The following is a 26452-nucleotide window of genomic DNA, read 5'->3' as shown; positions in this document are numbered from 1 at the left end:
ACCCAATCCTTCTTCCTTCTTGTTCCCACTATGTTATTAGATGAGTTAATAGTTATTCATGTTAAAAAATGGAAAAAAAAAAAGAAAAAAGAAAGAAAACAGATGGCAGAGACATTACTGCAAAAGCAGGTGAATGCAGGAACATCCTTGGCTTGACAGGCTTTATGTGAAGCTTGCACTGCAAGTTAAAAAAAGAACAAAAAACAAAAAAAAGTTAGCAATAATTGAACTCAAAATGGAAAAAACCCCACCAAAATCAAAGAAAGCTGGGAGAGCCGACACCAGCAACCCGCTCTGGTGGGTGGGCATGCAGATGGATTATGGAATTATAAAGAAATTAAACCTCAAGGCTGGGCTTTACTCCAGCCTACGACAAGCAAAAGCAAAAAGAATAACGGAGGGAGCAGAACGACTGAGCAACCAACCACGTAAGTTCGCCAAGGTTACAGTCTGTGACCACACCGGGGTTGGCGTCTGGAAGCTTCATTTTTGCAGAACGTGCCCGGCTGGGGGTACGGCTGCAGGTGTCCGGTTTGGGTTGCTTTGCGCTCCTGCAGAAGGCCGAGTGCGCAGCCTTTACCTAAACTCAGGGATCTCAGACCTGGACCTCGTGATTTTTCCCAGCACTTCAGCACGTCAGCTTTCAGAACCAAGTCAGATCCTTCAGACATCAACAAACCCCTCTTTTTACAGGGTGTTGGGCCAGGCCCTGACACGTGTGTTACAGCTTATAGCTGCGTGTTACAGCTTACGGATGGCTTTGGGACTAAGCGTGGCCCTTGATGGCCAGACCAGTCACACTGGACTGGAAACTATTATGTAGAAAGGAAACTGGGAAAAGGTTTTTCATCTGGTTTTCAGAAGCAGCTTGAAATAAACAGAAACAGAGCCCAAACAGATGGTCCCGGCTCCCGGGGGCGTCGAGGACGAGCAAGTATCACAACGACACGTGTTGAGGCATGCATGTGGCCATCTACCAAACAACAGGCAAGCACCAGAAGGCTATTTGCTGCTCCTATTTGGTTTTGCCAAGTCTGTTGCCAGGAACCATCTCCAGATTGTTCAGGTTTGAAGCACAGTCCCGTCCCAAAATTATGGCAGGGGCTTGATAAGTATGCTCAGCCCCACATTCGGGTAAGTACTCGAGTGCGTGTCTATACTACGGTCCCACAAGTGTCTCAGGTACACAGATGGGCTGTCCTGAAAACAGCACGCTTCTGTCGGCAGGCCAGAGCCGCAACAATTTTAGATGAAAAACACATAAGCTATGGGAATCTGTGAAACAGATTATAAAAAAAAAAAGGTATAAAAAGACAAGTTGCTCCTATAGGAACAGTCTGGAAATCCAAAAGGCCAAGTTCTCCTTCATGGAGTTAGGCCAGCGGCAGCTTTTGCCCTGAGCCTTCCCTCCGGCTTGCACAGCGCAAAGGGAAGTCTCCGTTGTCCAAGTTGGAGAAATCTGATCCCACCTGGAGAAAGCAGCGTTCCCATGAATTACTTTCTGGGGAAGCTACAAGGATCGTGCGTGGCAAGGATTTCCTCTGGCAAACGCACAAGAGCCACCCCAGTCCGTATCAGCACAGAGAAAGGTTGAAAGCCTTACCTAAACAAACTGCAGCTTTTCATTAGAGCGCAAGGAGGAACTTAAAGCCTTTAGAAAAACCAAGGTGTGCTACGAAGCAGAAGCATCAGCATTCCCCTTCAAAGCCTCCATTAGTAATTGAGACACTAAAGAACATTTGAAGCGGTTACAGCACCTGGTGTGGAGCGACACCGAAAGGACGCACTAAAACACGTGCATGTTCCTCACGACTGGATTTCTGTGAATGCATCGGCAAAGCAGAAACTGCGTTTGTCACGGTCGCTAGAAACATCCAGGTATCAGACCCACGACACCGTGCATGTGCCAGCTAACTTCACGGAAGCAAACAGTAGCTAACACTGACTACCACAAGTTACAAAATTCCCCAGACCGTCATATACTGCATTGGTCTCCTATCGAAGAGGTGAAAAAACTGACTGCAGAGTTCTTAAAAATATTAAGCTACCAACTCTGTTTAAGAGATACGAAAAAGGGTCTTCAAAATTCTCTATTCTTTTTAGGAAACAGGTCACCGTGTCCAAATTCTCACGTGAGAGAAGACCGGTGTTTCAGCCTATGCCATTTACAGGCGTCGTCGCAGAACGGTATTTCAGCATGCTTGGACATTAGCTGACGACACTTATAGTTTCTACAGTTCAGCACGACACTGAGGAGTCCGTAATGATTTCTTTCCCCAAGCAGAGCATGCAGCACACAAGCACTCTATGTATTTCAGCGGGTGCCGAAGGCCAGGTTCTCGGTTAGCATAAAGCAGCAGGGCTCCATAGGAGCTACATCAATTTACATCAGCTGAGGAACTAGCCCTAGGCCCTCCCCACCTTCCCCGGGGAAGCCAAGGGCAAAAGCAACAAAGGACGGGCACCGAACCAGCCGCAGAGACAGGGGACATGCAACGAGCGTCAGCGTTACTTCCCAAAGTCGAAAAATATGCTAGTATATATGCAGTACAACACAATCCCACAGGCTCACGCTGTAAGACAGCTCAGACCTGGCTTAAGTTCGCAGGTTAGCAAAGGAGACTACACCACATCCCTGCTAGCATTTTGGTTCTTCCAACAGCGACAGCTTAGTGTTAATCGAGTAGGTTACTCTGCCACGCTCTATTAAGGAACGCACCCCTTCGCTATCGGCTCTTAAGCGTGGAACTGTCTTTTTTGTGGGGGGGGTTAAAGCAGCCTTGGCCAGCGAGATTTGCTGCGTTACCATCTTGACAGCTTTCCCGATTGTAGGTATCGGCTAGCGCCATTATCACAGATCACCCAGAAAGGGCTTGCATGAGTACCCTCTTACTAGGTACGGAAAAAGCGAATGGAAATTATGGCAGGAGGCCCAAAGCAGCCTCTGTTGCGGTAACCCGTCTTGCTGCGCGATATAAGCAAGCCACGCGCAATCTACTTCACCTCCGCAAGGTTCGTCTGGCCTCAGTGCACACATCACATCTAAGTGGACCTTGCGCTCTGCTTTTTAAAGCGCAGTGGAGTAGCCAGTATCGTGTAATAAACAGGGCTCTCTTGCACTAATAGCAGGCTCAACATAGCCATCTCCAAGCAGAGGCTGCAAGAAGGAGGTTACGTCAATTTGGGTGAATCTGGAGCGCAAGTTTTTCAACGGAGCTCTGCGGTGACCTAACTCTGAGCCCAAGTCAATGGCAACGTTCCTCCAGTTACAACGGAAGCAGAGTTAGGTCCAAACTGAGCACACCTGAAAATCCCGCCTCCAAATACTGACCACAGGACAGACTCTGTCCACAGATACACCTGCTGCCCACTAAGTCGCTGGAATCTCACAGTACGGGAGGGTATAGGATTATACTCCTAGCATACGAATATAAAATAGTAGAAAACAGTGCCATTATCTTTACTAAAAGGTATGGGTTTCTTAGCTTATCACGTCAACTCGATACAACCACAAGTGCCATTTACCTGCAATTACGGTACCGTAGTAGTTTTTTTTTTTTTTAAAAAGAACAAAAGCAAAACTTCTTGTCTTTAAAGCAAGCTTCCAAGTGCTCACTTTTGGCACTAGCGTTTCCCATGTAAAAACAACATGGTGGTTTTGGTTTCTAATCTACTTCTACTTACAACTATAACCTTAAGGAATGGGAACTAGAGACTGCTCTTGGGTGAAAGAAAGGATGGGTAGAGACCCCCTTAATACTTTTGGCTCAGGCAGATAAATCTGAGTCCGGAACATCCCAGAGCTGTTCCATAAGAGGCTGGACAGATCGCAGGTCAAAGTTCCACCATCCGATTGCTCTCCCATACCAGTCAGACTTCGACATTAAATTTCAAGGTACTCTTCTAGAGAAAAATTAAGATCATGTCCCTGGCCCACCCTTTAGAAAAAAATATTTTATTTGATCAGGCTGATAAAAGCCGTTTCCAGTCTGGTAATGGGGAAAAGCAAATACAGACATGCAGCAAGAAAGAAAAAACAACCTCCCAAACTGTAATAAAACCCTACAAAGGACGTGGGTGACATCCGCTTACTTTTTCTTGTCCTTGTCTTTCTTGGTTTGTTGAGAACCTGCCTGCTGAGCCTGCGACTGTAATAGCTGAGCTGCTGCCTTCTTCTTTTGAAAGTTGTTCAGCTCTTCCTCAAGTTCCTTCTTTTTGTCTTCCACTTTTTTCTTCTCTTCTTGGTGAGTCCTCTTTAGATGGTCAAACTTTTCGTGAAGCTGCCGGGACAGAGAGAACGAGAATTGGACGGGAAGAGAAGCATGTTTCACCCCGATTACTGGTAACGATGCCTGAAGCGGTTCCCCTGGCACTGAGGCCTCGCTGTGCTAATAACAAGTCATTGGCCTGTCCCAAGCACGCCTGACTTTGTGAGAAAAGTCCTGCAATGAACACACACACACACACACAGACGGTGGCAATTTAAGTTGCTGTAGGACTATGACAGGTCTCTGGACACTTCCGAACGCTCATGGTCCAGCCCTCGTTGCTTTGTACCTAGTGGACTCTCTTATGCTCGCACCAAGCAAGAAAACGTGGCCGTTGAGGGCGATACTGTTCTCTGGGGCTCTTCTCTCAACCTCTGCAGAAGTACACGCTCCTCCGTGAGGCCCAAGAAACAGCTCCCTCCCCTAGCAGGACATCTACGTCTTTGCTGTCCCACAGCAATGAGTGCTGACCTACGCACACCGAGCAAATCACGGTGGGGCTGCTCTCAAAGAGCTCTGTCACGTCCCTCTACAACTACGCTGAGCGGGACTTACAGCCCTCTGGGAAGTCCTCATCTCCCTGCTGAAAGTCTCCAGAAAGGTGTGACTGCTAAAGGACGACGCTGGCTGTACCGTAGCTGAAGATCCACTGCAAATCAACATTACTTTGAGCGGCAAACATTCTCTCCCTCGGGTGGGACTGAAGAGGTGAGAGAGCAGAGGGGACTCCCTCAGCACAGCAAGGCTGGCATTGCTGTGGGCTATGTAGCCACAGCCACTGTTACTGTCCCACCGCGGCACCTCCCGCTTGCTCCGTGGTATATATCCCCCTCCAGCTGCCCAAACCCAGGCAATACTCCTGCTCCATTTTACAGGCACAGAAAAGCAGCTGAGAACTGGGTGATGGGGTCACACCACAGGTCCACGGCACGACTGGGAACTGAGTTCATATCTGCTTCTTGGGCCTGTTTATGCACAGCAAGCACCTTTGCAGGCTTGATGTTGGAATCTGGATGCTCAGCTTCTCAGGGCTGTCTTGGAAAAGCCCCAGCCTGAACCCTCACACACAGTCCTCTGAGTTACAATATACTCACATCTTTCTCCGCTTCCTTCAACTCTGCTTCCTTCTCCTTCACTCGCATAACAAACATCTGCCTCATTTCGTCCTCCTTCTTCTGGAGCTCGCCCAGGAATTCGTTCCTCTTTGCTTCGTAGGTCTCTTGGAGACTGTTAAAAACACAGAAAAAACAAACAGTCAGAGCTGTGTTTCAAGCCGAGTCATGAGTTTCCAGCCTTGGGTGATCTTACCGTATTGTCTTGTCACAGAAGATCGTCAGAGGGCCCTGACTACAACAGAGGCATGAACACTTCCACCGAAATCAGCCCTAGCTTGCTAGGTGGCAGCAGCGGGAGATAAATTAGCAAGGAAAAAACCAGCACACTGTTCAGGACCCTGTAAACCACTTAGCAGGCAGGATGACTGTCCTGGATAATAAACAGCCACTACATGAGCACCTACAGCAATCCCTGATGCTCACGTGGCTTGTGATCTGTTGGACTCACGCCTTCTCACTTCTCCTGAAGCTCTTCATTTGAAGCGCAAGATTTGTGGGACAGACGCGGGCATATCAGAGCACGAAATCTGGCTTTATGCAGTTCATTAAGCGTGACACTGACAGAGAGCAAAAGAAATTTTCACTACTCATTGCCAATGGATTCAGACCAGGAGCTTTATTTAGGTAAAGCCATCTTGGGAGACCTCTCTTTCTCCTTTAGCTGTCAAGGGAGGCTAAGCTCTTGTGAACGAGCAGCAGTGTTCCTCCTCCAGATAACCACATAACTGGATTCCTTCATTCCTTTATTCCCCCTCTACTTCTTGGCATTCCTTTATTTCCCCAGCACCGAGATACCACAGCAAAGATTTGAGACACAAAATATGTTGCCCAGGCACCTCAAGAGATTTTCCTCTTAGGAACTCTGGATGCCAAATTCCTCTTCATTTTATTCCTTAAATGGATTTGGATATTTCAGCCATAATGATAGTGTGGGAATGATAACTATTTCCCCCAAGATGCTTGTTTGAAAATGCATTTTTCAAATGAAAACTCCACTGACGTGACACAGATACTTCGCATCCACGTGCCTAAGGAACACGTTAACCACTGGGCTAAGGGAACATCTTAATCCCATTAAAGCCAAGTTTTTGCCTTTCCTGGCACGCGGTGGGATCTTTAGCAGCTTTTCTGTTGACTGGTTTTGTTGTTTGGGATTTTTTTTCCGGTGGCGGGGCAGGGTGTGTTGAGATGGGGAACAAAATTGGACAGACAACCCCAAGTCTTGGGCTGAACGCGGCTAATTGATGGGCACTTGAGGTGCCTCCTAGAGCACTCCGCAGACAGGGTGCCCAGAGCTGCTCTTGCACAGCGCTGGCCGCCCCGGGCGGAATCGCACAATTCCAGCTGACCACACCAGCTTCCCACACATTGAAGCAAAAATGCTGACTCTAAAAACGACAAAAATCTTTTCATGGGAGAACAGGGCAAGAAACATCTTTGGATTCTTAACTAAATCAAGAAGCAGACCACTCACAGCAGATGGAGATCAGAAGACTCGAATCAAAACCTCCCTAGAATTCTGTCTTGGATTTAATCCTCTGACTGCGGACACCAACTTAAATTCATAAACCCTTCTGAAGGGTCTGGCTAGAGCCTAGGAAAACCCTGAGGGCAAATTAGGCTTCACTCCTCAGGGAGCAAAACTTGAATCTGCCGTTAGTGACACACTATATTAGGGAGCAGCACAGCCTTACAGAGCAGGACAGAAAACTCTGCACACTGCTAATTGTATCCGGGATTGCAACCAGTTTCTTGCAAACCTCATTTCCAAAAACACAATGCCAGGGGATGGGCAAGCAGGAAAACGCTGGCAGGAGCGAGGGTGGCAGGGGCTTGCTGTTAAATTGTCCCAGGTTCAACGCTAATCCCAGCTTTGAGCGTAAAAACTTTGCACTAACCTAAAGCCAGCAAGCTTAATCCTCTACTGAAGTGACTCTGACTTCCAGGGAAGCAAAATTCTCGGAGAAACTGGCCCAGCAACTCCAGGCTGCATATGAAAAAACCACTTGGAGCCCTAAGGAATAACAGTCCAAACCAACTGGGATCCCTGCAGCTTCTCACAGACAAAGCTGACAAGGGAATTTAGTTTTTAAGTATACAAACATATGAACCTAGATTACAAGAGTAACTCGATTCCCCAACACACACCCACGCACTGAATGATGCCCTTGCAAATAATATTCTGTTTTCAAGAAGTATTTTGAGAAAATTAACTGGAGCAGCAGAGAAACCAGCCCACAACAGACAGATCTCTGTGCAGAGGGCCCCGTTTCATGGAGCAGATGCCTGTGGGGGCACTGGTGCTCCCTCCTCACCGCAGACAAGCGGCGGGGGTTCTGCCGGCAAGGTGGGTCTCACAACCGTCGCCAGCCTCCCCCTTTTTCACACCTCGCACAAGCGCCCACACAGCACCAGCGCTTTGCTGGGGTCTTTTGCCCTGCTTACCCTGCGATCTAGAAAAGGCTCCCTGCTCCCGGCTGAAAAGCAATGGTCCCTGTGGCTCCCAGGGCCCAGACCCAGGGGAAAGGCATGCCTTTGATCCCTGATCTCCAAAGGAAGAACAGAAACAACCAAACCTACCGTTTTCCTCATTTCAGATATACATCAGCCTCGGCCAAACAGCTTGGGATCATGGGGTTTGTTTGTTTATTGGAGGGAGGAGGCACCCAGAGCGAACTGTTCTGAACTAGCACGTACCAGATGGAGAAATTCTGTACATTTTCATTTCCTTTCTACTTATAGCTTGGTCAAAAGAGGCCTCGTGTACAGGAAGCAATGGAAATTCCTCAGATTCCTCCAAGGGAAGGGCTGAGCCCATCTTAAGCCACTGCTCTCCAGAAAGGAAATCCAATAAAGCTCCACACTTGGGCTTAGGAACAGAACTGGGCTCGACTGATTCCAGCCGAGTTTCTGTGCCGCAAAAGAAATGCAGCTGCGTAAACTCAGCAAGTCACAAATAAAACCCTGAACTGATGCAAACCCCGTGTCGTAGCGCAGGCCTTGCCGGGCTCACCACGGAGCGCTCTTTTCCAGAAAGGTGACCACGAGGCCCCCGCTCTGCCCGCTGCTCTGGAGCCCACCTGGCTTTCCCCCGTTGAGGATCAGAGATGAACCACGTTCGTGACCCGCGCAAGCCAGCTGCGTGGCTGCCGTCTCAGGGACTGGCACGCCGATTCCCGACACGCACGTGTGTTATGGGGGGGATAAACCCACAGCGATGCACATGTAATTCGGACTGCCTTCCCCTGGGGCAGCGAGGAGCGTGGGATGCTGCTAAGGCAGTGGGTGCAGTTATTGGGGAAAAGCCGGGGAGGAATGGGAAACAGGAAACCAAAGGAGAAAACAAACACTCCCTCCCAAATTCCCACACAGCTGTTGTCCCTGGCTAACGACTTGGGCTTCAGACCAATAAAGCTGTCAGACGGCATAAACTCTGTATTTAGTAAAAAGCCAAACCTCAAGCATCAGACCACGGCACCCTCTTCACAGCGCGCCTTGGCCCAGCTGTGAAAAGCTCTAGGAGGGTCAATAAGAACATTTATCCCCAGATCTCCCCTCTGGTAACCAGCTATGCCTCAACGCACGAGTCGCCTTCATCTCAGCATGGACACAGCTGCACTTTTCAAGCCCAGCAATTGCACGCGGCCCTGACTTGCAGCAGAGCAAGCTGGCTGCAAAACACACTTGAGTCTGCAGTAGAGGAAAGGGAGCGCTAATGTATCACCCGACCGTCTCAAAACCTGCCCTCCTCCAAGGGCAAAAAGCATCAGGGGGAATTTCGAAGTGATTAACAAGCTCGCCATTCAACAGACTCACTCAAGTCTCCATGAAGCTCATAGTACTGCCTGTAGGAAGATGAGCATGAGCTTCACTTCAGACTGGACAGTTCACAGGGTTTAGGAAAGGAAGAGCAAGGGCGGAGGAAAAAAAAATCCTGTACAGATCCTAAGCCCCGAGAGTGAGATTGCATTGCACAAGGTTCTCCTGCCCAGCCACACTTGAGGTCTCACCTGCTCTTAAGCGACCATGGCCGCTTGCTCCCTGGTTCTGGCAAACATCGGCAACCCCAAAACCTCCAACCACTCTGGCTGTGCAAGGCCCGAGTTATGTTTTCCTACCTGAAAGGCTTGCTGTCCGGATCCGTGTCCTTGAATCCCATCTCTTCAAGTTTGCAGCGCCTGTACAGCTCGTAGTGTCGGGTGTGCGTCTGCTCTCTCAAGTCCTCCATGTTCACTCGGATCAGCATCTCCCGCAGCTTCACAAAGTCACAGTGATTTTCATTTTCAACTGCAAAAAGAGACAGATCATCCACAGAGAGAACGTTAAACCCAGGAGCCAGGTCCTCCCTTTCCCTGGCCCCAGGCCCCAGTTTAGCAAGCCTGAGTATCCTTCAGGCACACAAGCAGAACTCCAAGCCAGCCTACACCAAAATGCCTTGCTGAACTGGGGGTGAAACCATGCCACGCCAACACACACAGGCACCAGTTCAAGGCCTTTCACTGGATTTGCAAGATCTCTGCGTTGCCCATCTGTCACAGAGCTCCTGTCTCTCCATGCATTTCTGCACCAGCAAGGTGATGATCCATTTGCACTCAGGATTTCACTTCCCACTCAAATCCACCCTAAATCCAAGTCACCAACAGGGGCCCAGGCGGGCAGCAAAGTCTCGGTTTGCAGCAGTAGGGAAAGGAAAGGCGATGAGAAGACCCCACCAGAGACGCCGTACTCTTTCCATGCCAGCTAACCTTACGAAGGAGCCCTAAACCCCTGCTCCTGGCGCTGAAGGGAGGCAGCACACAGGGCATAACATGGCTTCCCACAACAACTTCTATTCAGAGCAGTGTCCCGTGTGCCCGTCAGCCCCTGGGTGAGCAAGCTGCTCAGCCTGCGAAGGGCCTGCGGCCGGAGGACTGCACGCTTCAGCGCGGGCAAACCGTTTGGGTATGCTTGAAGACAAGGAGTGGAAGTTCTCTCATTAAGATGCAAGGGCAAGCAGCAGGCATCTCTGCTGCTAACAGACAACTCCGCAGCGTGCCTCCGGGGACGCGGCGAGGCACTCCAGCTGCTCCCCTTCCGACCAGACCAGTTGTCTCTGCAAAGGGCCAGTTCAGGGCCAGGTCTTTAAAGCCTCTTTGGTACCTAACTAAATCTCTTTGACTATCTGGTCCTGGTTTCCTGGGAACAGCAAGAACCCAGCAGGATACGTGTCAAGTCCGAGACTTCCCAAACATACCAACTTCTTTACTAGTTGCGAGTTATTCCCAGTATTATCTTCTGCTGTATACAGCTGAAGACATTAAGTCTGAAGCTGCTTCAGGGTCAGTTGTTGTTATTGATAAAAACCTCCGAGTTTTGCAGAATTTCCCTGCGAATGTTCCCCTGCAGCTCGCTGGGCCGTTCTCCAACTGGACGCACAACTGAAGCCACAAGCAGACCACCACTGTCTCAACCCTGTACTTCTCAGCACCAGTTGGGAAAGCAAGGACCAACCTTATCTTCGGCAGCTTCAGTACAGCCTGGTTGCAAACAGAGCCCTAACCACGCTCTGCTCCCCAACAGAAAGGAGCTTTTGGCTGGCTTCACGGAGGACCGCGTTGTTAAGCTGCTTGTCCAGAGTTTACGATACCGGGACAAAACATACCAAGCAGTCAGCGTTGAATTAGTTCGGCTCCCACTTGAAGCTGAGAGGGCACAGCACCTGCTGACCTCCCCGGAAAATCCCCCAGCTACGTGTTTGCGTTCAGGCTTGTGGGCAAGGTCCAAACCGAACCACTCGACTCTCCAAGCCTTCCCAGTTGCTCACACTTTTTTGCTGGCAGAAAAGCATAAGGAACAGAGACTGGAGATTTAAGCTGCCATTTTTCAAGCTAGTTATTTAGCATCTCCTAGGAATGTTACCCTGCTCTTTGCCAAAGCCAATGGCTAGGCTGACACCACCACCCTCCCGCCAAACCCCCTCCATGATTAGATCAAGATTGCAAAGCCCTGATTTTAAGGAGAAGGCTTAGAGCTGTGATCTCGATTTCGATAAGGACCACCTGAAGATCAATGCACCTTTCATCAGAACGAGACAGGATGACAAGGTGTTATCCGTGCTTTCGGTAACATACCCTGCACAACACCCCAGGGGTACTGCCTGGCTTTGGCCATCTTATTGCCGATCTTCACTTCTTCAGTGCTGCCAACTACAGCAAAAGGAAGGTGGACCTACAAAAGGAAAGGGACAATAAGGTTAGGGATTTCCTTTGTTGCCTTGCCAGGGATTGTTTCTGAAGCAAGCTGTTTACTGTGGCAGCTTGTGCTGGGTTTAAGTTGCTTAAAGGCCTTGACAATTCATTGGGTGCTTTAGAAAGAGCAACAGGACCGTCTGGATGAGAAACCTACTCAGACTTTAAGTCCAAAATTCTGAAGTCCTAAAAATACAAGAGACATACATATTTTTCATGTTATTACGAAGCATTACTATCTTAAGCACAGAAGAAGTCTTACAAACTGGAACTGAATTTGAACACTGAGGACAAATAACTATCAAACAATAAAAAAAATAAAATAAAAGTGCATCCTCCCAAGGAAGGTAGACTAAAAATTCAGGGTGTTTCTGCTGCTAGAAATAACTTCTAAAGCTTCCTCTTAAAAAGAGGGCAAAGCTGTGAGGAAGGGGAAGAGCGGAGTCGACCCAGCCCTGGGCCGATGTGTCTGAGTCACCGAGCTCTGCTACGTCCCAGTCTCTCCGCGGGTGTGGTGGTGACAATCTGGGATCTGCTCCCAGAAGTGTGGCTGCTGCCGGGCGGGAGCTGGGCTCTGCCACCAGCCCACCCCCGCAGCGCTTTCCCTGCCTTCACAGCATCCACACGGGCTGGGCGCAAGCTCCGGGAGCGGGTGCCGTGTCGGCCAGGCCGCGGTCACAGGCTGGGTGGGAGAGGAAGAAGCCAAGTGGCAGAGGAGATGTGATTAACTGGCAAAGGAGTTTCCCAGCAGCCGGGCTGCACCAGAAGGAGGCAAAACACACGCTGCACCCTGGCAGAGCCACGTCCCTCCTCTGTGCCAGCTTCTCCCTGCCGAGAACACAACACCGGGAAAAGAGGGAGGCAATACAGAGGTTGGGAGAGGCTCTGATATCCAGCTAGACATGACAACTGCCCATCTACAAGCAGCTGTGCAGGGAAACTCACGAAAACCTTCAAGCTGCAAGGGAACAGCTTCATCTTGACACCTGCATTCCCTATAAGAACGCAGATAACCCAACCTCATCCTTGCACTTGCTTTTGAGCGCACTTGCTTCGGGGTTGGCACGTCCTCTTGGGCGTTACGTGCCTCGCTAAAGCCACCCAAGGGCCCCGTCAGCACTGCCGTGATGCACGTCACTGCCAGAAACCCTGAGCTCAGGTTCCTCCCCTTGCGCTCCAAGTCAAGCCCATGGGAAACAGTTGTTTCCCTCTGTAAACCCCACTAAAACGTTTCGTCTACCACAGCCCTGTTGGCCCTCAAATCCCACCCCTATTGCTAGAGGAAGGGGAAGGAGGTAGAAGCCGGAGCCCTTGCCGCTGATGGCCGCTGGCCCTGCCAAGAGCTGGAACTCATTGACGATGCCCCCGCTCTCACCGGAAAGCAAAACAAAGGCAGAAGTGAATCACCCCCCGCTAAGCAACAAGTGGTCGTTTGGAACAGGAAACCCAAACCGCAGCCCTTTGCCCTGACCGCGTCGGGGCTCTGCCTCCCATCCTCTTCCTTTCCCGAGATGGGAATACTGCAGCAGGGGAAGGATATGAAAAAATGCTCAGAGGAGAAGCGTTTCTCAGACAGTGAAGCGTATCAGGCCAGGCAGCCCACGTGCGACAGGTATCTCCAGCTCCAAAAGCCTTCTGGCCAGCCTGATATCTGCACTTAGACTGCAGTTTTAAAGCCAAAAGAAACACGGTACAATGTGCCCTACCATCAAGGATGGGCCCACGCAAACCAAGGCAAGCAAAACCCCCTCGAAAAAAACATACACTCATCGTGGCATTTATCTCGGCCACCGTCTCTTCGTCCGTCGGGAACTGGTAGATCTGGACGCCGTTGCTGACCAGCTCGCTCATGATTTTACTCTTGAACTTGTGCAACTCGTTTTTTGCGATGGTGTCAGCCTTGGCAATGATAGGGATGATGTTCACCTGCAAGACAAAGACAGCACCTCCACATAAAGAACCAAACATGTTGCATCACCGGGAGAGGACGGAGAGCAGCGACAGGATTTTCAGGCAGCAGCGATGATGGCCTTAAAAAGAAGTCAAACGCGATTTGGCAACATGCTATTTCCTGTCCTGTCGTATTCCCCTCCTCATCCAAATCGGCTGGACAGGAAACACTGTCACAGATTATTACAAGCTGTTCCAAAAAAAAGGAAATTACCACCTAGGCACTTCTCCTCCACGCCGCAGCAGGCTGGATGACTGCAAGCAACGCGCTCAGACAATAGCCTCCCGTGGGCGTTTGCTGGGGTGTTACCAGGGACACCCGGGGGGCTGCAGTGGAGGTGGAAGCAGATGGTCCACGTCCAACCGTGCTACACACAGGGCGGGGGCCGGCAGTAACACAGGCACGCTTCCTCCGCCTGCACGCCCTCACGTGCTCCCGTACACCGCTGTACTGCGGGGCTAGGGTCGATCCATCCCTGCACAGCTCTAGGACAGTCATCCAAAGGAACCGCGTGATGGGGTTAACACAGAAACGAAAGAGAAGTTACTGCCTCCCTTCCCTAGACAGGCTGTTCGCAACACTGGCAGCAGGACGGCAAACAGCAACACCATCTAGGAGGCGAGGGGAGATAGCACGGTACCCTCAGGGGAGCCGAACAGATCGAGGCACAGCGAGCACAACGAGGGCAAGACTGCATTAGGGATGAGGAACCCTGCTTTCTTTCCCTTTCTGCTCCGCCCAGATGGACAATTTCTGCTTTTGATGTTGCAGGATTTGCTTTTCCTTGCAACAGCAAACAGAAATTCTAGTGAGGAAGATGTTGTTATCGACCTATATGAAGGGATTTTAACTATAGCACTTGAAAATCCTCTTACATTACATGGCTTAATTCTGTTTGGAGGATGGCCTGGAGTTATCAAAACCCCCTTTGCCAAAAGATAGAACACGAATGCCAATTAGCTCACTTTGGGTAAATCTCCATAACCCTATTTGAAGTTGAATAGGGCAGGAATCCTTCTCCATCGCTTCATGAAACCCAATCGATAGGCCACTCTAGGAAATAAAGAACCATTGTCATCATTTATCTTCTGCAGAATCAGGATCCAACGAGCCAAAGGGGCAAGGTGGACTGACTTATATTGCTTAATCACGATGTCAAGAAGCACAGAGAAAGGGCAGTTTAAATACTCAGGTTTTACATTTGTACCTCGGTTATTTTCCCTAGAAGAAAAGAGATGAGATCTTCTTGCAAGTATTTAGTAAAACACCATGGTTTAAACCCAGCTCGGTTCCCATTCTCGCTACTCCTGAGGATAACTGAAAAAGCACATGGCAAGTAATGTATTTATTCAGATTCTTCCCGTTTATCAGATTATGGTTAGGACAACGCTACATTTGCCATGGAAGATCAAATCACTGTTTGTGTCTAGCTGGATCCAGTCAGAGCACGCAGACACAGCAATTTGATTTGTTTTTCATTGATTAGTAAAATGACCTCAAGTGTTTTAGATGTATTTCTCACCTCTCACACAGTTAGCAAATCAGGTTTTGTACAAGAACCTAATTAATCTGTCGGACAAAGCGAAATAGAGGTGGCAACCATGTCTTTGAGCGCTAGAACTAGCAGAGTTCAACTTCAACCTCTCATTTTCATTTATACATTTAAGGAGGCAAACACACTTTTCTCTCTTTTTCAACAGCCAACTGACCTTTCAGTAGTGAACAAACCTGTCACCTGTCACTGTTAACCCACAAGAAAGCAAAAAGAACAGCGGTCTCCTAACACATCCTCATAAATACAGTTTCCTGCTCGCAGGTTGCTAACTTTATAGCATAGCTGTGGAGCAAGCGGCCAAGTTTCCTAACCCGAGACGGGACTGGAAGAGGCCAGGAGCCCAAACTCTTAACAAACCTCTGCAGCACATGAATCAGTGAATAATGACCCATTCTAGCAGCTAGCCCAAGGTAGAGTTTTCACATGGCACCTCTGCAGTTCCCCACTGCTAAAAACAGACGGTATTTTTCTGAGCGGTTTAACTAAGCCTGCGGCAAGATCATAAAAGCACCAGTAGGGCCATGCGAGGGTCACAACGTGAGCAGCAAGTACCTTACTGTCGAGCTTCTTCATGGTGACCAAGTCTAGGGACTTCAGCGAGTGTCCGGTTGGTGCAATGAAATACAGGCAGGCGTGAATTCTGGTGTCGTGGTAATTGAACAGGGATCGCTTGATCTTCAGCTCTTCTTGCAAGTAGGCTTCAAACTGCGCATCGATATATTCTACTATTGGCTTGTAGCTGAAGAGAGAAAACACGGTACAGAAAAACAGGGCATTTGCTGCTGGGACAACACAGGTCGCTGATCAACAGCCAGGAAGCTGTTTGAGCAGCTGCTCAAAACCCTTGGTGCAGCAGAGCAGACTCCTGCACGATTTTCCAAGCGAGAGCTATAGCAAAAGACAGGCAGCGCTGCGCGAGGGCCACAGAGACCCGTAAGACAGTGCTGAGCACCGCCTGTTAATCTGCAGGCACCGAGGGTAGCGTGAATGTCACGACGTGGGTTTCTAACACGACTGCTGCTCCGCTTTCTCTGCTTTTGGAAATTCTGTCTCTGAGCATGAGACCTTAAAAACCTCAGACAGAGGCATGTTGCAAAGAAAGCAATAAGGCCTTATGTTGGGAGATCGTATTAAAGAAAGCACCGTAAAAAAGCAGAGCTAAAACGCACTGGGAGGACTCAAACCAGGAGCACAGAGGAAATCCCACCCACCACAGCCGTATGTGTCGGACACAGCAGGAGGACAAAAGCTCTCCCTAAGCCCTGCTGCCCTGTGACTGCCGCTCTCTCCAACTGCCCGAGCGGGCAGCTGGAGGGGCTTCACCACCAGTACTGCTGGCTCTTCTTGCCTGCCCAATGGAGCAAATGCAAAGCGACCCGGCAGTAACAAGCTGCAGAGCATCCCCGCTCCCAGCACCTGCTGCTCCTCTGAGCAGCTTTTGTTCTCGCCCGATAGCATATGGCAGCGTCTGACATGCACGGCTCTGCCCCCAGCCGGCACGCGCCCCTCGCCGTTTCGGCTCTGTAGCATTATTTAGAAGCAGGAGCTGCAAAGCGGAGGCAACAGCTACATTTTGGAGTCGGGTCAAGCAGCAAGGAAGCGTTACAGAAATAAAGCATTGTAAAATCTTTTTTAGAAAGCTACAGAGTTTTCCTTATGGGACAGTAAGAAGAACCTGCTCCATCTCCGTGCTAACGGGGATCTTGGTGGTAACTTTGATGTTAAGCTTGCGTTTTCAAAGAGCCTATGCTATCTGTCTACCGAGTGCCCTCATAGCTTTTGGTCGGCACGGACGCTGCCGGCCAGCATGCCCTCACGGGGCAAGGTGCAGAGAAGAGGACTGCAAACAACCCTTCAGACGGAGCTGGGATCACGGCAACGAGGGAGTGTATGGCTTTAAGGTATACGAACTGCATTAATTAGCATATTAGCCATGATCACAGAACGACCAGATTTAACACTACAGCTAAAGTCCATATGGATGGACACAAGGGATTGCGTAGGCTGCCCGGAATATTTACGGCCTGCATGCAACAAGAAAATCAGCACCTAGGTACAACGTTAAAGCAAAACCCACTTCGACTTGAACATCGCAGGTTGCTGTGAACAGGAGCTACGATCTGGATTCCAGCTCCCTAAAAGATGCCATGTCATTGCAATTTGAACTCACACTTTCAAATATTTACCAGGTTTCAACTCAAGCAGAGACTTCAACTAAGCTGCACAGAGACGAGGAGGGCAGAAACACAGTTTCAGTTCTTAGCTGAGCTGTGGGTTCCTCCCCTCAGTTTCTCCTCACTTCTACCTGTCTCGTGGGGCGAGCGATGCCGGCTGCCTGGATCGGGAAACACCCTCAGGAACAGTGAGGGACCTACTCCCCACACAGGGTCAGGCCCTCCTGATCTCAGAGCACACCAGCGCAAGGATCCCCTCTCTTGACAGCAATTAATTTACCTGTCATCTTTGTTAATTTGATCGCCAAATCCAACCGTGTCGACAATAGTCAGCTTCAGACGGACGTTACTCTCCTGGAGCTCGTAACTCCTGGCTTTCAATCTCACACCAGGCTCGTTGTGCGTCGCAGGTTCACTTTCAAACTTGGTGTTGAACAGAGTGTCCATCAACGTTGACTTGCCGATGCCAGTTTCACCTGAGCACACAAAGGCAACATCAGTAAGGTCCGACCCCTCTTCCTCACCTCATTCTCGGCGCACATTTGCCAGGCTAAGGAGTTATTCCACTTCGGTAGCAGTGGAATTAGGCTACGTGCACGCAGCTAAGCAAAATAATCCCTGCAGGAATAGATGGCTTTTGAGACAGTCCCCAAGGACTGAAGCAGGGACTCTGTGAATATTGGGAAGCGACAGCAGCTCTGCCTTCTGCTGCTGGGCTCCGACTGATTTCCTCCGCAGGTCACACCGCCAGGGTCTCTGCAGCACACGCTGCAAGCAAACCCGATCAAAGCACCAGGCGCTGGGGATGTGAATCCGAAAGGAGCCCCCGCTAGGCGGAAGCTGCTACCCTGACAGACACCAAGACAAACCAAATGCCTGCAGAGCTAGAAGGCGTCAGCCGCAGGTGAAGAGCGAGGCTGCGGTGCTGGGAATGGCAAGAGAAATTCAGGGCTCCGTGGGCCGGGCTTTCGAGGGATATGTACTGCAGTCACAGGCAAGGATATAGAAAGGGGCATCGCCAGAGATGCCGAGTCCCACTGTCCTCAGGTATTTTTCATTATTTTGGGAAAGGGGCTTATTTCACACATACAGAGAGGCACAGAGTCTTTTCCAGTAATACTATAGTTCATGTTTCCCATGGGAAAAGGGGGAATTGGAGAGGACGGGCTGAGGCTTATGAGACTCCCTGAATAGAAGGTACTAAACTGGGCAGAAGGGGAAAAAATAAGAACAAATTTTTTTAAATCACAACAGTTTTAAGAACATTTACTTAGACATTTGCCAAGTGAGCCCCCCTCCTCGGAGAAGGGAAAGGACTCCTTCCATGATGAATCAGCAAATGCCTGCTGCTGCTAGAACCCTGTTACTGGACTTGCTACACTGGCAGTGCAAGAGAGACAAATTATCATTCCTTTCCCATAAAGGCATTTGCCTCCAGTGGTTTTCGGCTGTTGCCTGTGGTTTTTACATTGGCACGACCTGACCGGTGATGCAGGCTCCCTCCCGCTGGATGGCACGAAGAGCGCCAACCTCCCCACCTTGCAAGCAGGATCTCTATTCAAGACAGCAAGAAGCTGTTCTTACTCGAGAAATACTTAATTCTCTTTTTAATAGTGCAGGCTAAGTCCTAGTTTTCATACAACTTTCTTTACAGAAGCAAGTTATAAAATTCTCTCAGCTCTGAGTTTGTTTCCCAAGGAGATATCTGATTCTCTACATGTTTTTATGCTTTTTTTTTTCCCCCAGCTCAGTTTCTGTTCCTTTTTCAAGAGAAGCACAAAACACCATAGTGAAACTTGGACGATGAAAATTTGAGACAGAGAAATACGTAAAAAGTTTAAAAAAAAATCTACAATAGCACACTGCTAAAATACCAATTTTTAAAGCTATTGCAGGTTCACTAATCCCCAGTGCAATTAGTAACATGGATGAAAGCATTAGCCTAAATCCCATTTTTAAGTCAAAAGTGTTTACTTAGCAATTACGCTCTCAAACTGCGACCCATGCTGTGGGCAGCGGGTGGGCTGAGGTAACGTCCTGAAGCTGCTCCAACCGAAGAGGTGCTGGGATGTGGGACAGACCTCCTGGACTGCAGCGTGCAGCGCTGGCGTTTGCAGGTCAGCCTTGCGAGGGGGGCCCATCCCAACCTCTCATCTCCCCCCCAAAATCTTAAATAGGAGCAAATAATTGAAGAGCAATGCAAAATATCAGGTGGGAGAGGGGAGCCTGCATCTGGGATCGCCCTCGAGCATCTCGCTCGGCTGTATGCAGCTCTCCTAGCGTGAAAACATCTCTCAAAATATGCAAAGCCCCCACTTCAAAGACCTGAAAGAACCATATAGTATTTGCGTCCACAGAAGCAAATACCACTACTCAGCAACTGCCTGTTGCTCTGTGGTACCCGACAGTTCATTTTCCTGGCTTTGACTTTGACCGTTTTCGTGCTAGGCTCAGGAAGGCAAGTGATTACTTAACGCCCAGTAAAATAATTAAGCAGAGAGACATTAGTCGCAGCATTCCTGTCCTGGGAAGCTGCAGGACATAAAGCAAGCTTTTAAAAAAGAATGAACAAATTAAAGAGGGGGAAGACAGAAAATATACACGACATCATAGCTCAAAATTCTAGGCCCACATAGAGCGCGACCCACATGAAAAGATCAGTCCTAAACTGATGGCGCAGACCGTTAATCTCTGAAGCTACGTATTTTAGAGAGCTCCTGATGCGAATGCTGCGCTGCTGCATGCTGTGCTAGATAGGCTTTGCAGCATTTTATCCATGCACACCACAATTAAAAGCCTCCCGTTACAATGCCAAGGTTAATTGTGTCCCATCTCAAAACACAATTTAAAAAAAAAATTTGTTTAAAAGGGGAGATGTCTATTCCTTGCACAACTGCAGCAATTTGTGTGAGATTTTAATTTGAGGCAAAAAATGGTTGATCAGCACATTTTACAAGAAAAAAAAAAAAGAGTTGGACCAAATTGCTGTGTTAATGGAGACATATCAAGTCATGCTAAGAGAGGAATATTTACTGCCAGAGAGAAAGGCAATTAATTTATGCCATTTTGATCAAAGAGCTGCCTGCTAATCGGGATGTTCCCTGCTGAATTTTAAATGGTTTCACGCTGCTAGGAGAGTCACGTGAGGGTTGGTAGCTTGAGCGTGCAGAAGGACAACTATTCTCTTATCTCGTTCTTCGACGCGCAAAGCTACAGACAGGAGTCCAGTTTGTCTGCCAGGTTTCTTTTCAAATGGCTCCCCCTGCACTGCAGATAGAAAGTCTCAACTTGCTGTACAAAATCACAGTCAGAGGGTCGTGGGGGTTTTTCCAGCTAATTAATGTAACTAATTAGAAGGGACAATATTCCCTTCTTACAGGCTTAAATGAACAGCGAATGGAAAGATGATGTTTGGAGACTGCTCTGCCAAAACAAGAGTAAAACCCACCATTTTTGTCAGTTTACAGAACCACATTCTGGGGGCATCTTGAAGAGGTCCACCAACAGGTCAAGGCTGGTTCGGCACACAGCTCCCTAGGGCTGAGCAAGGGATTTCCAGCTGCATAGTAGCCACAGAGTGCCCAGGCAGCAGGTATCTACAGGCAAGAGAAGGAGTTGCCTCCCCGTATTTCACCCTCTGAACAACTTGGGCAAAGTAACACAGTAACTCAGGCTATAAAACGAACTTGCAGCATCCAGATGAACTACAGCAGAGAACAGGTGACAGGCTTTGTTCTCAAGTACATCATTTGGAGACTAAAAATGGCATCATTTCCAACTGGAGAAACTAAGAATATAACGAGACAGGCAGGCAAAGCCTGGAAGGGAAGGAATGCAATATTTTTGAGAAACAGCCTCTACGCTCAACCCAAAGAAAGGCAGATGTAAGTTAACGTTTTTTTTAAAAATACATTTAGTTCCCAAGTTAGCTCACTTTCCTTATGGGCAGCCCTTGGGGAAAGCAGAAGCGCAGGACCATCAAATGGGTAGATTTTTAACACCTAGAAATGCCCATGTTTTGACGCAAGGGATGGGGTAGAGAAAAGGAGAAGAGGGATACTATATTTTACCCTGGAGCAGCTCTGGGAGAAAACTGTCACTTCCCTGCCACGACAGTCCCCACTGGCTCGGATCTCACCCTTCGCAGGAGGGAGAAGGTGCTGATTTCTGCGTGCACGCCTTGGCGTGAGCCGGCCGCCCAGCGGCGCAGGATGACTTACCCACGCAGAGGATGTTGAAGCAGAAGCCCTGCGACGTTGACTTGTTGACCAGCTGATCGGGGAGGCTGTCGAAGCCCACGTGGCCAGAAAGGGACAGGTTCCTAAGGTCATCGCTCTGTAAGACCAAGAAGAAAGGCATTTAACAGAGTTGCAACACCCCCGTCAGGGAAGAAGGCTGTGCCTAGTCCTGCCAGAACTGTGTAACAACACAAGAGTTCTGGGGACAGAGGATCTTTCTGTCTTCGGTGGGTCCCCCCAGATGTGCTCTCCTTCTACTTGTATCCAGCTCTCAGCCGCGGGGCTCAGGAGCTAAAACATCCCCAACCCGAAGGCATGCAAACACCACCAGACTGTTTCTCCATGCCCGTAACTAATAAACCATGATTCTGTACCAATTTGCAACACCCAAACGTTGTTTCTGAGGCCTCCGCATCGCATATCCCTAGGGTTACCCAAAGATTATTTAGGCAGACGCCCAGAGGAAAGAATTAAACACCATCATAGCTGCAAGCAGACCAACTCCTGTTTGATTGCCGCGGCCAACCTCCCCTTTCACAGCTCCCCCAGCAGCGTGGGAGCTTCCCCAAACCACCCAGTGAGGCCAGCTCTCCCAAACAGCACAGGTAAGAGTGACACAGGTTGTGATGCAGTCCTGCTCGCAACTCCAAAATCTATTCCTGATAGAAACCTGTGTAAGCAAGCAGAGAGCCAAGCTCGTGCTCCCCTTGGCTCGGTTTGCCGAAAGGAAGGAGCAGCTCCCTCGGACTTGCTCTACCCTCCCAGCCGTACCAGGGAAACCCAACACTCTCGCACTGTTGCTGCGACCCTTCGGCATGGCCACAGCAGGACATAGCTTAGATGGCAACACCGCCTCTAAAGCCAGCTAAATCTCTTTGCAGCTTTTACAGGCCTTGACCGGAAGGGAAAAAAGCACGCGTGCTGCTCTGCGGATGGCTCGGTTCACAAATAACCTCATCCAACACGAGGTGAGAAAGCAGGGCACCGTTCCAGGCGTTCCCTGCGTGACGTACGAAGCCCGCCGTGCCGTCCCTCCGTGTCTTCGGCAGGAGAAAAGCCAGGCCAGGCCCTCCCGAGGTGCCGCTCACCCCTCGGGACCCGCTCTCCTCCTCCAGGCTGCCTGGGGGGCCCGAGCTGATAACATCCAACCCCCAAGGCTGTTTTGGGCAGGGTAACTGGGCAGCGCAGACCTCGCAGAAGAGGGGTTTGAAACAACTCCAAGATTATATTTAGAACTTCTTTTTTTCCACAACAGCTGTATAGTAATTCAGAGAGGCTTGGAAAAAGAAGCCAGCCCAGTTATCTCTTCCCCAGCAAACTGCAGTTATGCCAACATCCTGAGCAGAGATATAAAGAATAAGAAAAACCTCCTCAGCAGCCCTAGAGCAGCTCTGCTGTTATTTCACACAACGTTTTTTTTCTGCAAAAGTTTGTTGTCCTTCACTTAAGATACTAACCTTTCTCCAAACCCAAACATTTCCAGTAGAGTCACTCCACCTAGGCCACACTGTTGAGCTAAATCACAGCCGTGGGCAGCCTCAGCCTGCTTTAAAAACGCTGGAAGCACCAGCTTCTTTTCCACAAAAATCAGTGGGCTTTGAACCAGACATGAAAAAAAGACACTCTTTGGTTGTTAAAATAAGAATCAAAAGCGGAGGAGGACTTCCCACTCTCTGCACAACTGCTGAGCATCCCCACTTCCCTCCTCAAAAGATACAGACCAGCCGCCGATTGCGGGGAGGAATAAGTTACATCTGGGCCAAGGGTTGATGAAAATACCACTCAGACTTAAAGGAAGAAAGGAAAAAAAACAAACAAACAGAAAACTCAAAGTAAACATGTCTAAGTCTATGCCATCATCATAGCTAAGAGGGATGGAGCAGGGAGCAAAGGGCTCCTTTTTGCCACGCCAGCACACGCAGCTTGACCCTGTACCAGGTACCCGAGCCTTCTCTTAACACCCGAACCAGGCCTGGCTGAAGGCTTAATGCCAAAACACGAGACTGTTCACCGCCATCCCTCCACGTACTGGACAGCTATACACCAGCACCATACCACAGAAGCTTAAGGCGATTAAGAGATGCCACCTCCTTCACTCAGGCTGGGTTAAAAAAAAAAAAAAAAAATCAACACGAAAGAGACCATCACCTCATTTACCCACAACAGTGATTTTCCTGGAAAAGCCCCAGGCAATGGAGGCAGACCCTGGGATTTATGCGCGACGTGAATGGGTTAAATTAAATATTTGTAACATGAGTGTTTTTAAAACACCAGTGGGCTTGGGTTTATGATTAGGTGAAGGGAGCTCGGAGCAGATCCCAGAAAGCAATAGGTGCCTGTGACTCACAGGCTTCACAGAAAGTGGTGGGTGTTTAACATCTCTCAGCACAGCACCGATATCTTTGCCTGATATATTTTGGGAAAGCTAGTACTGCCTCATCATAAGTTACTCAGCAGGAACAGGAGCTAGACTCATCCCTTGCATCTGTGTTAGTTATTTTTTGCTGCATACCTTCTTTGGTTTAGATCCCTCCCCTTTCTTTTTTTTTTCCCTGCAAGTGGCAAACATCAACAGTGGAAAAAACAAAAACTATCTCTACGCTTTTCAACGCCAAGTATTGTTCACAAGCTGTGCTGCATAACAGGAGGCAGAAGCGTAGTCTGATATCTGCCCGAAACACCAAAATGCTCACGAAAAGCTCAGAGGCCCGAGGCATGGGCAGAGATGAAATGCAAATCCAAGCCTCCAGCTCCCTCAGTATTCCCCAGGCTGCAGCACATCCCATCGAGTGGATACAGCAAATACGTGCATTTCTGCAGAAGCACCACAGATACGCATTTTGGACAAGGCAGGAGAGCCAAAGGGACTAGGGTTTCTAAATCTCTCGCTCTACACACAAACGAAAGCATCGTGAAACATAACAGCCAGTTCCAGTGCATGCAGATGGACTGGGAGAGCCGCCACGTTTTGGGGGGAGACGCAGGTCGGTCCTCTCCGAGAAGAGGGATTAAAGGGAACGGCGCACACTGCATAACCTCTTACCAGTGCAGCCAGGCCTCTGCTCTTGCTGTCGCCCTCTTCAAGGGGACAGCTCACTCCTGCTCAGTAACTACAGGGACATTGGCACAAGGGGAAGAACCCGGCCCCCTTTGTCCGCTCTCCCCCCAGGAGAGGTCTGGGCAGCAGGCTGGAAGCTGCAGGACCCCCACGAGGCTCTGCAGCCCCTTTAGCCACGGCACAGCTCTGCCAAGGATGTCAAGCAGCAAAACCACAATAGGCAATTTTACCAATTAGCCCGATTGCATCGGACTGGGCAGTTCTGGCTTTAGTAGCTCAACAGTGCTACAACCTTCAGCCCTCGGGCTGCCTGGGGAGGGGACAAGGACTGAGACCCCTGCAAACTCACGAGTGGCTCTTGAGCTCAGATTTTATCCACATGGAAAAAAAGCCTCTGCTGGAGAGCAACAAGCATGATTGCTCAGTGTATAATTAGCGGAACAGGCAAGTGATTCACGCATTCAGTCTGGCAAAACAGAAGTGTTTTTAAAACAACGGGATGCTAAGTCAGATGGCCATGCCGCTCCGGCTGTGAATCGCTGTGACAAGCTCCCGAGAAGAGCCAGGGGGCTGGGTTTTGCTCTCAGGTGAGCCATCCCACCGTGAACACCCAGAGACAAGCCCAGAGCCCCTGGGTGCACCCAACAAGCCACCGAAGCAATGCGACAAGCACTGGTTTATTCCTGCTGAAAGAATAGCTGTTTGCCAAGCACCTCCCCTGGCTTGCAGCTTCGCGATCGATGGACAAGATCAGCACGGGTAAAACTGCAGCTCCGCAGACATCTAGAGAGATCAGCCAGTTTGCACCAGATAGGCTGCTAGACTTGGGTGTCTGGATATTCTCAGATCTCAAGACATCCCAAGAGCAGTCTTTATTTTAAACTCTTCCTTAAGACACAGTCATATCTCCTTTACCGAACCCCACATTATAGGGCAAATCCCTCCCATTCCTCCTCACATACCACCCGCATGAGCGGGAGGCGATTCTGAACCTCCGGAGCTGTACGCTAACCCCCACAAAAACTACAGAGTTACATGAACAAATAAATGCTTGTTTATTGGGAAAGATGCTGATCCCTTTGCTTTTCTTTGCAGTGACCTACAAGGCATCCCACAGTTGATATTTCTTGGGTCAACAACAATCTTTCAGATGCTGTTATCGCAGCTGCTGGTTTTAACTCTAGCAGGCTAAGGGAAGGGTAAGTAAAGCAGCCAGAGGCCTCCAGAGGCACAGCATCTACTACGGACCATCACTCTAAAAGGATTAATTGCCAGGACTCCACGTCCTAGTGCTCTTCATTTTAAAGGGGGGGGGAGGGAAAAATCCTTGCAAAAGACAAGAAGGGGTTGGCAATCTCAGAGCCCTGTCAAGCCTACTTCGGATCTGGCTTTCTTCATACACAGCTCCTGGTGGCAAAGGTTTTATAGGTCAAGCAACGCTGTAACGGATGCTCCGTGGCAAACAGTGGGTTTGCCTGGATGTAATTCAGTGAAGCTTTATAAAACAATTTGGCTGACGAGGCACGTGCAAGTAGAGAATCAGCTCATTCCTCCTAAGCCACGGTGGCTTGGCAGAGCTAGCAGGAATAAGGGGAAACTTATTGGCCTCAGCGGAGTCAGCAACAGGACGCCTGCGTGCAGATGGGGAGGCGGATATAAAGGTGGGTCCCATCGTTAGAAATGCATCGCTTCTCCAGAAGCGGCACGAAGCAGAGCCACCTCCTTACACTTCATAACGTGTCCGGTAGCTGATCCGAGAAAAAACAAAGTTGCTCTTCTCCTGGGTAGAAAAAAAAGAGTGTCGCTCCCAACAGGCCGAGGAGAGAGGGTCCACAAGGACACCTGCATTTATTGCCCCGGTCCGCT

At 49.4% G+C, this 26452-nt stretch overlaps 1 protein-coding gene across 1 annotated transcript in view; it reads right to left on the bottom strand.

Annotated features, from left to right (window-relative positions):
- The window catches only part of SEPTIN11 (septin 11), a 50981-nt gene continuing 24529 nt past the window's right edge, over positions 1-26452 (bottom strand). The window contains exons 2-10 of the mRNA XM_082316216.1: positions 21511-21625; positions 17571-17766; positions 15669-15855; positions 13375-13536; positions 11494-11590; positions 9502-9670; positions 5363-5495; positions 4093-4280; positions 1-178 (exon numbers count right to left, since the gene is read on the bottom strand). Of these exons, the coding sequence (XP_082172342.1) occupies positions 163-178; positions 4093-4280; positions 5363-5495; positions 9502-9670; positions 11494-11590; positions 13375-13536; positions 15669-15855; positions 17571-17766; positions 21511-21625 (1263 nt within the window). The 3' untranslated portion in view covers positions 1-162. The remainder of the gene's footprint in view (positions 179-4092; positions 4281-5362; positions 5496-9501; positions 9671-11493; positions 11591-13374; positions 13537-15668; positions 15856-17570; positions 17767-21510; positions 21626-26452) is intronic.

This window comes from Platalea leucorodia, assembly GCF_965183815.1.
Source record: "Platalea leucorodia genome assembly, chromosome: 6".
NCBI lineage: Eukaryota > Metazoa > Chordata > Aves > Pelecaniformes > Threskiornithidae > Platalea > Platalea leucorodia.
The sequence above is the reverse complement of the archived record's forward strand: the minus strand, read 5'-3'. Positions and strand labels throughout refer to the sequence as shown.